Raw genomic sequence first — 12,260 nt, 5'->3', positions numbered from 1 at the left:
TTTGAAATTATCTTTTAGAACTTTTTTTAGTATAGTTGAGAACCTATGTTGTTTATGGGTAATAGGTGAAATATTGCATGATCCCTCAAAATGACAGCAAGCGCAGTTTTCCGGACGATTTTCATTTGTACACTGCTAAAAACTGTCAGGTCCTGGCCATGGTATATTTTGGAGAAATTCTTTATTTACTGATTTTTACTAAAAAAAATATTCGCTGTGTGTGCCATTGCAAGAAATAGTTTTGCTCGTTATTTTGTCATATTAAAAAAAAATTCTCAACAAAATTTTCCCGTTTAAACTGTACTAGAAAAAACTTTGGCATGTGAAACGGACGAAGACATATTCTAACAGAAGTACAAATACCAGTCCTCCCTTTTGTGTATACATATGAGGAAACATTTCAAAGTTATTGATTGAATTCAAATCTATCACACATACGTATATACGGTACACATTGTAGTCCGAAAAAATAAAGGACTTCATTCCTATCAAACACCTTTTTAATTGTTTACCAGTATATTTCTTTTAGTTTTGGGTAAAATTGTAAAGGAAATAATACTATCAAGACGTTCTTCCATAAATCTTTTTTTTTCTTATCTGACTTTGAAGAAATGACTACTTTTCGCCTAATCGAAATGGTGCATGGACATATTTTGTTTCATATTATTAGAATTATTTTCAATATTATCGGTATTAAACTTGATTATCGACACATGAAAGTTTGTCAGCATTGTCAATCTTTTTAACGTTAAACTACCAATAGTTCGGTCACTACTCAATTAAGTTTGTCGATAACGTAGCTAATTTTGACGGTAAAGAAACATCAATTCGATCACTTCTCTGTTACGGGCTGCATAAGAATTACCTTTAGTCTTGATTAGCCATATTTTCTAACATTTCTATATTTTCGTTGTGTGACCCTAGCTTGCAACATTGTATTCCAACACAACTTTTCATTCTTTCGCCTCCAACTTTTGAATTTGTGAACTGGAACTTGCTTGCATTTAACATCGCAAAATGTGTGTCATTAGCAAACAGGAATCCAGTTCAAGATAACTTTCCAGGTAGAAAGATTTTCTAGTAGGAATTTATAAATTAATTCTGGTAAGAATGTTAAACATGTAGTAGGAAAATAAATAATCAAATCGGATTTTCAAAACAGAAAAAAATCCATACAGACTTTTAAAATTCCACCTAGGTAGTAGGATTTTGGAAGCAGGAATATTAAAAATTCCAGTCAGAATTTTGTTCATTTTCCATGTCCGCCTACTTTCTATATGGAATCTTTGAATCTAGGTGGATTCCTACTTCATTCCGACTAGTGTCTAGGTGGAATCCTACTACTTATAATACAACAACGACAATATTTAACACTTTGGCATTTCACACATCGGCATTTCACGAATCGACAAGTTACAAGTTTAATACAAAGCATCAATATACAATTGACAATTTACCGATAAAGAATTTTGAAAGCACACAGTTTCAATTACAAATTGACAATTTACGAATTGACAATTTTGAAATTACAAATATACAAGTTACAAATTAACAATTTACGCATTACGAATTATGAAATTACACAACTACAAGTTACGAATTGACAAGTTACGAATTAAGAATTTTGAACCTGTTGGCTTTCCATACTACTCACATTATAATTGTCTATGGTCAGTGGACCATGAAATTGGGTCTAAACTCTAATTTAAATATAAATCCTGGTTTCTATGATGAGATTGTTTACAACGACAAGGTTGGTGCCACTGCTGGTGGAGTTATTATTCCCCGAGGGTATCACCAGCCCAGTAGTCAGCACTTCTGTGTTGACATGGATTGTTATTGATATGGTCATAATCATAAATTAACTGTTTACAAAAGGTTGAACTTTTCGAAATACAAAGGCTTTTCTACCTCAAGAATAAATAGCATTAGCTATATTTGGCAAAACTTTTAGAACATTTTGGTCCTCATTGCCCTTCAACTTCGGACTTTATTTGGCCTTTTTAACTTTTTTTTATTCGAACCCCACCGATGAGTCATTTGTAGACGAAACGCGCGTCAGGCGAAAATACAAAATTTCAATCCTGGTATCTATGACGAGTTTATTGGCATTAAAATTAGAAAGATCATTCCATGGGGAATATGTGTTCTGAGTTTCAATAACGAATTATAAGCAAAAAAGCATGAGCTGGTTTCTATGATGAGTTTAATGAAAGTTTACGAATACAAAAACTACAAGGGAAATTAGTAGTATATACGTGTCCAATGGATACAGGAAGGGAAAAAAACGACTACTTATTTCTGTGGCTTAGAATCATGAAAATGTATGATCAAAATTATTCCTAAAATAGAAAAGAAAATATGGAAATTACAACAAAACAGAAAGATATTTTTAATGAAGTTAAATATTTTTATGACAATCTGTATAAAAAAGGAGTACCAAAAATACTTTAAGCAATCTGAAAAAAAGACTTGAAAAGTTTAAGTGTTCCTATCCGTTGATCTCAGGAAAAAGAATGATCTTGGAAGGTAAACAATGTATAATTTGCGATAAAGAAGCTGGCGAAGAACCGAAAAAAAAAGAGAAAAACAACAAAACTCCTTGAACTGATAGTTTTTCAGTAGAGTTTTATAAAAATATTTGGAAGGATCTTCAAATTTTATTGTAAATTCTTTCAATTATGGTGCAAAAACAAAGGAATTATTTATTACACAAAAACCAGGGATAATTACTTGTTTTCCGGAAGGGAATAAACCCCGCCACTTTTAAAATAAATTGCTTCGTTGAGCGCAGCTGGATACCACCGCAGATGTCCAACCCTGAAAAGTTGTGCCAAAATGGACACAATATTCACGCTTCTTACAGATCTGAATTTGGATTGTAATTAAACTTTTGACACACTATAGGTTTCTGACACAGAATAACTGTCAAAGAACTTCAAATGGGTTATATGATGTGAAATTTATTCAATGTTTTGCTTTTGTGCAATACATTATTCTGTTGCGTATTGACCCCTCCTCACTAAAAAAAAATTCCCTGTTTTTTTTAGTTTGTGCAATACACTACGCTATTGAATATTGCACCCATAAAAAAGTATTTGAAGAATTTAATTTCTGAAGTCTGAAATGAGAATAAAATTGTCCCTCCAATTTGTTTCCAATTCCCCTTCCCTTATTCCAAACGAAAATTCTTTCCCTTAAGAAATGGTAAGTATTTCAATTAAAATTTCTAATGGTGTTTGGGTCCGTGTAACACTTATTAATTCAAAGTTTTAAAAAGTTTTGAAATTTTAGATTTTTGGAATTTTGATCAAAGTTTAAAAAAATCAAAATTCCAAATTGTGTAAAAGTTTTGAAATTTTGAAATTTTAACCAAATAATTAAAATATTGAAATTCTAAATATCGTTTTTAAATTTAATAGTTTAGAAATTTGATCAAACTTTAAAAATACTAAACCTGACGTCCAATTTTGATTATTCACTTTTGGGAAGTTTGATTTTTTAAATTTTTGATTAAGATATCAAAAATAGAAAAGGGGCGAAAAGAGGGGGAAACGAAATAAAAGCAGAATGGAAAGAAACAAAATAAAATGAAAACATACTGATGAGTTAATGTATAAAATAAAACCACAGGTAGACAGTTGTAAGCGGTGAAAAATTGGGTGACAAAATAAATATTTCTCAAAAGAATAGAATTCATTTTTAAAACACTGAAGACGCACGACTCTGATAATGACCATTTTACTTGCTTGTTTTCCCAGCACCCATGATTTAGGAGTAACAGTAAAAACTGACCAACTCGCAGTAGGTCAAATAGTATGGTTAGATTGATTATTTATATTTATTTACTGAACCTTAAGCAATAAAATGGTTCAATTCACGTTGTATTATCTCATTTGATTTCAAATTTTTCTGTTTTGCTCTACGACTTCTTACTTTCTGCAATCATGGCGACATATGGATATATCAAATCAAATCAAATCAAATCAAATATTTTATTGTCATATAAACTTTACAGTTTGTGACCAACATATATTAACACAATAAACACAATAAACATACATATTAAACATACACAATAACAACAGCATCAATTTTTTTTTTAAACAACAAACAAGTTGTTAAGAGTCCCCTGCCCTCAGTTCTAATGACTTTTTCAAGAAGGATCCTAACTTATTTGTTTGTAAAGGCGATGATGGATTTAGTAAATATTGAATTTTTTCTTCTTCATTTAAATTATTAAAGTTATTATTTTCAGTACATATGTGATGAACAAAATCATTTCTTAGAGTTTTATTAAACTCACAATAGAGTAAAAAATGTTTCTCATCCTGTAGTATTTTACATTTATGGCAAAGACGTTCCTCTCTTGGGATTTTAAAATATCTCCCCTTTTCAATCAGAAGGGAATGATCACTTATTCTAAATTTAGTGATTAATCTCCTTATCTGAAAATTAGATGTATTAAGATAAGATTCTAGTTTGTAATCTTTTTCAATTTTTTTATAAAGAAAAAATTTACTTTTATCATCAATGTTTTGAAATTTATTTTGAATTAAATCTTCATATCCATTTTTCATTTTTAACTTTATATCGTTTTTAATTTTATTTACATCTTTTATGTCCTTACAAGTAGAAAGAATATTAAGGTCAACATTAGTCTCTTTAACAATATTTTTTGCATATGTATACCATGAGTAAGTTCCTGTCAAATCTAGAGACTGTGCTAGAGAAAAAGCTTCCTTTATCAATGGATTAATATTATTATTATATAGTCTAGCTAAATATAAAAGGGTTTGTGTTTTAATAAAACATTCGATAGGCAATCTCCCTAATCCAGCTCTTGCTCCTAAATTGGATGCATTTTTTCTTATTCCTAGAGTAGATTTACAAAAATTAAGATGCATATTTTCAATGGGGGTTTTGTCCTTAAAATCAAGTTGATTAATTTCTTTTCCTGAAGATAAGGCTCTGGGCCCAGTTTCACGAAGCTGTCTTAGGACTAAGACATGTCTTAGGATGGTCTTACGACATATCTTAGTCCTAAGTGGGTTTCACAAAGCGGTCCTAAATTAGGACATCTCTTAAAGTTGGTCATAAAGTTAGGACAACGCGAGAGGTGTCTTATGATGGTCTTAGGATAGTAATACGTTTATGTATATAAATTACACTCATTTTTTATATCAATTTTGAAAAAAAATATCTTATAATTATCTAATTATCTATTCTCCTGTTCCTGCTTAAAACATATATACATTGACGGATTATCAGGATTTATCAACAATGAAAATTCGATGTATTTCTATAAAAATTGCACGATTTTATCTCTTAACCTTTTATAACCAATAAAGTCGAAATTGAATTCAACTCACTTGTACCAAAACAATGTAATAATTTTATTTTCTTTTTTCTTAATTTTGAATTGAAAATTTCATATTTATATTGATGTATTGTTTAAAGATAATTTATATATAAATTACTTTTATTTTTTTATATTTATTTTGCAAATTATGTCATTATATTAATCAATACGTTTAGAATAATTCATGGTAAGATATACTACATTTACATGATTTTTTTCCGTAGATCATATTTTTATTTGAAAATTTAAAGAACTTGCGACAGGTTTAGGATGTCTTAGCTAAGATGATCCTAAGACAGCTTCGAGACGAGGTCTGAGATATGTCCTAGGATAGTCATAAGAGGATCATAAGACATGTCCTAAGGGTTTATTCCTTGAATGCCAACATCCTTTGATCTACCAATAATTTACCTGTGAAATAATGTTGGCGTTCGAGGAATAGGTGCAAGTAGTTATCACAACAAAAGTGCATGCTTATCAAAACAATCATACTAATTAAACACATATTAGGTATTTTACAGGTAGCTAAATTTAATTCATGCCATTTCAATTGAATGAATGAATGAATGAATGAATGAATGAATGAATGAATGAATACTTTATAGCAAAAACCATATGTATTCTATAGGCTCCGTGTTGAAGGCCGTACATTGACCTATAATGGTTTAGTTTTATAAATTGTTAATTGGGATGGAGAGTTGTCTCATTGGAACTCATATCACATCTTCCTATATCTATATAGCAACAAAAACTTATTTACAATATTTGATATCTTATAGTGTGTCTTTCTATGTTGTGATGTTACACTATTGTTTCAGGTAAGGGTGAAGGTTGGTACCTTTTAAACCTTTAAACCCACTGCATTTGTAAGTCAGGAACCTGATGTTCAGTAGTTGTCATTTATTGATGTGGCTGTTCATAAAATTATACGTGTTTCTCGTTCCTGTTTTTTTTTTATAGATTAGACCATTGGTTTTTTTTCAATATTTCTATAGTTGTCTGTACTGAAACCTCCTCCCATATTACTCAATGGTGTTTCTTGAAGCTTTGTATCACGTGTTAGATAACTATGTATTATTTTGTTCAGTTTTTTTCATGATAATTTTCTTGGTAATAATACTACACCCTTTTTTATTTTATTGAAATTCATTCATAGAATATATGATAAAGGTGCTTATTATGTTTGCAACTCACCAGAATTCTTGTGAGTTTCTTGAAACTTTGGAAAGTTTCCAGTTGGGAAGTTTTCAAATATCCTTAGTTATTTATGATTATTTCTAAATTTTAATTAATTGTTTAATTGAAATCTTCATAAAGTTCATTTCAACTACATATGTCTTATGACATGTCTTAGGATAGCTTCGTGAAACCGGCCCCTGTTATTGGCTCGATGAAAAGAAATATATGTATCCAAATATGTTACTTCTGAATTATAGGTCATAATTGGTTTTACTAAAGAATCAAAAAGATTATTTGCTACTTTTATAGGTAGATTATTCAATGATTTAGTATAGGATTTTATTGCAAAAAATACTTTTTTTGCCTTTTTTTGTCAACTCTAAAGTACTTTGTGATAAATTTCCATTACATTTTATCAACATTCCCAAAAATGAATATTCTGTTACACTCCTTATGGCTTTATTCTCATAGTAAATATGTGATGTTTCACTATTATGTTTTGACTGACTAAAAATCATGGATTTAGTTTTGTTTGTATTCAAAGAGAGTTGTCATTTGTTACAATATAATTTAACATTATTTAAACTGTTTTCAAGACCCTCTTTTGATTCTGACAGGATTAAAAGATCATCTGCAAAAAGGAGGCATCCCACCTTACTATTTATAAGCTAAGGGGACTTGAATCATTTCCCTCAAAATTTTTTACAATATCATTTATAAAGACATTAAATAAAGTGGGGCTTAGTGTGTCTCCTTGTTTAACCCCTTTAGCAATATTAAAATATTCTGATACATAATCTTTATATTTTAAAGATGATTTAGTATTTAAGTATTGTTGTTTTAAAACTCTATAAAAAGACCTGCCAACTCCCATTTTACATAATTTATAAAGTAAAGCAGTTCTCCATACTGAATCAAAAGCCTTTTTCAGATCTATGAAGCAGGCATAAATCTTTTTTTTCTCTTTATGTAAATATTTATTTATCAAGGACTTTAATAAAAAGATGCTATCAGCTGATCTGTGATTTTCTCTAAAACCAAACTGACAATCACTTAATTGTTTGTCAACAATCTTGATTAGTCTATTATTCAATATGGCATTAAAAAATTTTGGTAGATTACTTATAAGAGAAATTCCTCTATAATTATTAGGGTCTAACTTGTCACCTTTTTTATGTAAAGGGATCATGAAAGATAATTTCCAAGAATCTGGATAATTACCTGTCTTTAAAATCAAATTAAAAACTTTTACAATAGAATTAATTATCACAGGTTGTGAGTGTTTGAGTATTTCATTCACAATTCTATCTGGGCCTGCTGATTTGTTTACTTTAAGGTTTGAAATGACCAATTTTACCTCAGCAAATGTAATTGGTGCATCAGTTTCCATATTCAATTCAATATTATCTTCTAGAATGTTTAGTTCACGTTCCAGTTTATTTACAAAGGATTTATCATATGAGGCTGGTGTACCCTGATCCTGAAAATGTTTTATGATTTTATTTTCATTCATTAAAATTTCAGGAATATCTTCTTCAATATTTGGTTTCTTTTTTATTGCCTTTAGAATATTCCAGTATTCTTTTGGATTATTTTTAAAATTATCTGAAAGTGATTTATAAAGTTTTTGGTGATATTCAATTTTTTTCTGTTTAATCATTTTTTTTAGTTTTTTACATAATTCAAAATATTTAGGTTTTAAACTTTTGTCATTTAAGTTATTCTTGATTTTATTTCCTAAAAAGTTTATTTGTCTTTTTGTTGCATATACTACATTATCTGACCATACTTGTTTAATTTTTTTTTGTTGGTTTAGATATGACTTTACATGTATTTTCTGCAATAGTTTGTATAATTTTGGTACGTTTTTCAGTTGCACCACCAACGCCTAGTTTATTTCTATCAAAATATTGCATCTCTAAATCTAAAATTTCCTTTTTAACATTTTCTGTTGATAGAACATCAATTAATTTTGAAGATGACAATTCTGTCCATTTGTATGATTTTATCAAATGCCATCTCTTTTCATCTAAACATTTCTTCATACATGTATCTGATATGATAGAACAATTCATATATAAGTTTATTTGAACATGATCTGATAAATATGTAAAGTCATTTGTTTTAAAGTATTTTACCTCAGGCAGGAGACTCTCACTTGCAATAACATAATCAACTGTACTGAACCCAGTATTACACATATAAGTAAAATATCCCAGGGAATCTCCCAAAAAACGACCATTGAGTATACGTAGCCTTGAGGACGAACATAATTCAAGTAATTTATTCCCCAATGTATTCAAAGTGCTATCTTGGTTTACTCTTCTGATTTCAATATCAGTTATATAGCTCTCTGGAAGAAGGTCAATACCATCAAAATTATTTATTTCATCTGAGTCATTTTCTATGTAGTCTGCTTTCATTGCAGTTCTAGAATTAAAATCCCCTATTAAAATAATTTGTCCTTCAATAGAAAATGAACTAATTTCATTTTCAAGATATATCATTCCATGTACATTTTGAACAATCATATTTAACATTTTAATCAACTATTTTTGTTCTTTATAAATTGTTGGCCTTAAATATTCAGCTTTGAGCGTTCTGATCTTACACTTAATATCATGCAAAAAAAAACAGATATAAAAAACTCCCACATTCCAGACAAGCACAACGTTCATTGTGACACCATGAATTCAGTATTCCTACCGTACCAATACTTAGAACTGAAAACATTGATACAAGGCGATATATGATCGGCATGGAATCGATAAAAAATGAAAACAAAACGTTAAAAGTTACGACCGAAGCTCTTTTCATTTAATATCACTGACATTGTTCCGTATTTGTGAATTGTGCATTTTTAAGTTATCGTACGCCAATCAATCAACTTAGAGAGCAAAGTTAAAGAACACAGGTACGTCCAGTCCGAAAAGGGCGTGTAAAGAGAGTCTCACGCTGTTAGCTGCATAATGGGTGTTTCCATTTTTGGCCATACACCAATGTTGCTCTCGAAACTAGAACAATGTAAAACGCTGAATTTTAAGTAAAGCATTCACTTAAGAAACGCTGAAAACTGAATATTTGAAAGTCAAGTAAATATAATAACCGAAACAATTGAAGACCTGTTTGGTCAAAGTGAAGTTAAACATATCAAAATCCATCTATTAGAGCTACTTTGCCAGAGGGAGTTGAATCCTAAGTTTCTTTGAAATTTGTATGTAAACAACGTATTTAAAATTATCGATTTTTGGTTGGCAGTGACAAGTATTTCATAAATGTTCAGGACCGGCCAAATTAGCAATAAATACAAAAGGGAAGGATTGTGCTTGTTATTCATATGCTGAAGACATAATCTTTCAATCAGTTAAATTGAGGTCTGGAGCTGGCATATGTCAGTAACTGCCCTATATAAAGTAGTCCTTTGTTAATTTATTATTTGATTTGTTTCTTTTGTTTCCTATTCTGACATAGGACTTGGATTTCTTTTAAATTGCGTTTTACTGTGCGTATTGCTGTGTGTTTGTTTATTCTACATTGGCTGGAGGTAACTGGGGGGGGGGGGGGAGGGGTGATCTCACGACACATGTTTAACCCCGCCGCATTTGTGCGCCTATCACAATTCAGGAACCTCTGGCCTTTTTAGTCTTGTATGATTTTAATTTTAGTTCATAGTTTCATTTCGGAGTTTAATATGACGTCTATTATTACTGAACCATCACTGAACCATCACTGGACCAGTACATTTTTTTTTCTAGGACAACGTTCATTGCGAAACCATAAATTTAGTATTCCTTCCGTATAATAACTTGGAACTGAAATCAGTCATAAAAGACAATATATTATCGTCATGCAATCAATAAAAAAGAAAACAAATCGTTTAAAGTTGCATGCGATCGATTCGCTTTTTTCTGGATCTACCTTCATCAGGAACGTCAAAAAGGCGAATAATACTACATGTATTTGGCCTACTGTGAGTTGGTCAGTTTTCACTGTTACAACTAAATGTTGGGCACTGGGGACACCAAATAACTGTATTATTTATCTCAAACGCTAACCTTATATAAGAGAATTAAATCAACTTATTTGATGCCGGTTTAAATGAATTTTTTTAATAGATGCACAACCTTTAAATTTCAGGATACTGTTATCCCATGTGATGTCTAATATGTTTAAAAAAAAACCGACCTCTTCTTTTAATTATTTATTTTGTAAATAAAAATGATTTGATATATTTCGTGCTATTTATTTTTTTACTAAGAATGATTATAATCAAAGCCGTGTTTACAGGTACCCCTCTTTTCGCCCCTTTTCTATTTTTGATATCTTAATCAAAAATCTAAAAAATCAAACTTCCAAAAAGTGAAATAATCAAAATTACATGTTAGGTTTAGTATTTTAAAAGTTTGATCAAATTTCTAAACTATCAAATTTATAAACGATATTTAGAATTTAAATATTTTAATTATTGGTAAAAATTTCAAAATTTCAAAACTTTTACACAATTTGGAATTTTGATTTTTTAAACTTTGATCGAAATTCCAAAAACTTCTAAAATTTGAAAACTTTTTAAAACTTTGAATTGATAAGTGTTACACGGACCTGTTTGCAACCATAATTACTCATTTCAATACATCATAAAAGTTTTAAAATACATAATTTACAAGCAATTTAAGGGAGGTAATAAAACATTGTCCTTTAATCGATTTGGATTACTTCCCTAACACTGTTTTAAATTGTTTTATTTGTCCTTCAAAACAAACCCCTTGTTTCCCCCCCTTTTTGCCTTTAATTCCTAAATGGTTTGAGCCATAACCCCAAAGTCAATCCTAATCCTCCCTTTGTGGTATGGCAACTTCTGAAACTTAATCACAAGGATTATAACCACAAAAGGAAGGTTGGGAATGATTTTAGTGGTTATGGTCCCAAAAGTCAAGGAATAAGGGCCCAAATAAGCAATTCATGTTTTTCTCTGGCTGTTTATGACGTCTTTACACTAAATCCATTGGATGTTGGATGTGTACGGATTGATAGTTTAGTCTTAGATGCATGATTTTTTTATTAGTTGTTAGTGGCTTTGAACTAGCTGTCAGATAACTGCGAGTACTCTAAGATCTGTTCATTGTGTCTTTATGTGTCGGGATGTATAAGTATCCGGCTACGTCCACTTGTATTTTTGTCCATCTGATGAGTTAAGCCTTTTTCAACTGATTTTTATAGTTCGTTCTTATGTTGTACTGTTATACCACTGTCCCAGGTTAGGGGAGGGTTGGGATCCCGCTAACATGTTTAACCCCGCCACATTATTTATGTATGTGCCTGTCCCAAGTCAACAGCCTGTAATTCAGTGGTTGTCGTTTGTTTATATGTTACATATTTGTTTTTTTACATAAATAAGAACGTTAGTTTTCTCGTTTGAATTGTTTTACATTGTCTTATTGGGGCCTATTATAGCTGACTATGTGGTATGGGCTTTGCTCATTGTTGAAGGCCGTTGGGTGACCTATAATTGTTAATGTCTGTGTAGTTTTGGTCTTTTGTGGATAGTTGTCTCATTGGCAATCATACCACATCTTCCTTTTTTATAAGTTTGTAGTTTCTTGACAATAAATTGTGATTAAGTGTATGAATTTCTCTGAAATTATACCACAAGTTTTGATACCACAAAGGGATATGTAATTGTTTATGTTCATTGTATTATGTTCATGACACAATACTTGTT

At 30.2% G+C, this 12,260-nt stretch overlaps 1 protein-coding gene across 1 annotated transcript in view; it reads right to left on the bottom strand.

Annotated features, from left to right (window-relative positions):
- The window catches only part of LOC139515061 (serine/threonine-protein phosphatase 6 regulatory ankyrin repeat subunit B-like), a 64,645-nt gene that overhangs the window by 40,411 nt on the left and 11,974 nt on the right, over nucleotides 1-12,260 (bottom strand). Inside the window, exon 3 of the mRNA XM_071304621.1 lies at nucleotides 7,899-8,021. Coding sequence (XP_071160722.1) covers nucleotides 7,899-8,021 — 123 coding nt within the window. The remainder of the gene's footprint in view (nucleotides 1-7,898; nucleotides 8,022-12,260) is intronic.

Source organism: Mytilus edulis, chromosome 3, assembly GCF_963676685.1.
Source record: "Mytilus edulis chromosome 3, xbMytEdul2.2, whole genome shotgun sequence".
NCBI classification, from domain to species: Eukaryota; Metazoa; Mollusca; class Bivalvia; order Mytilida; family Mytilidae; genus Mytilus; species Mytilus edulis.
Note: the sequence above shows the minus strand (reverse complement) of the source record. Positions and strands in the feature narration are given on the sequence as shown.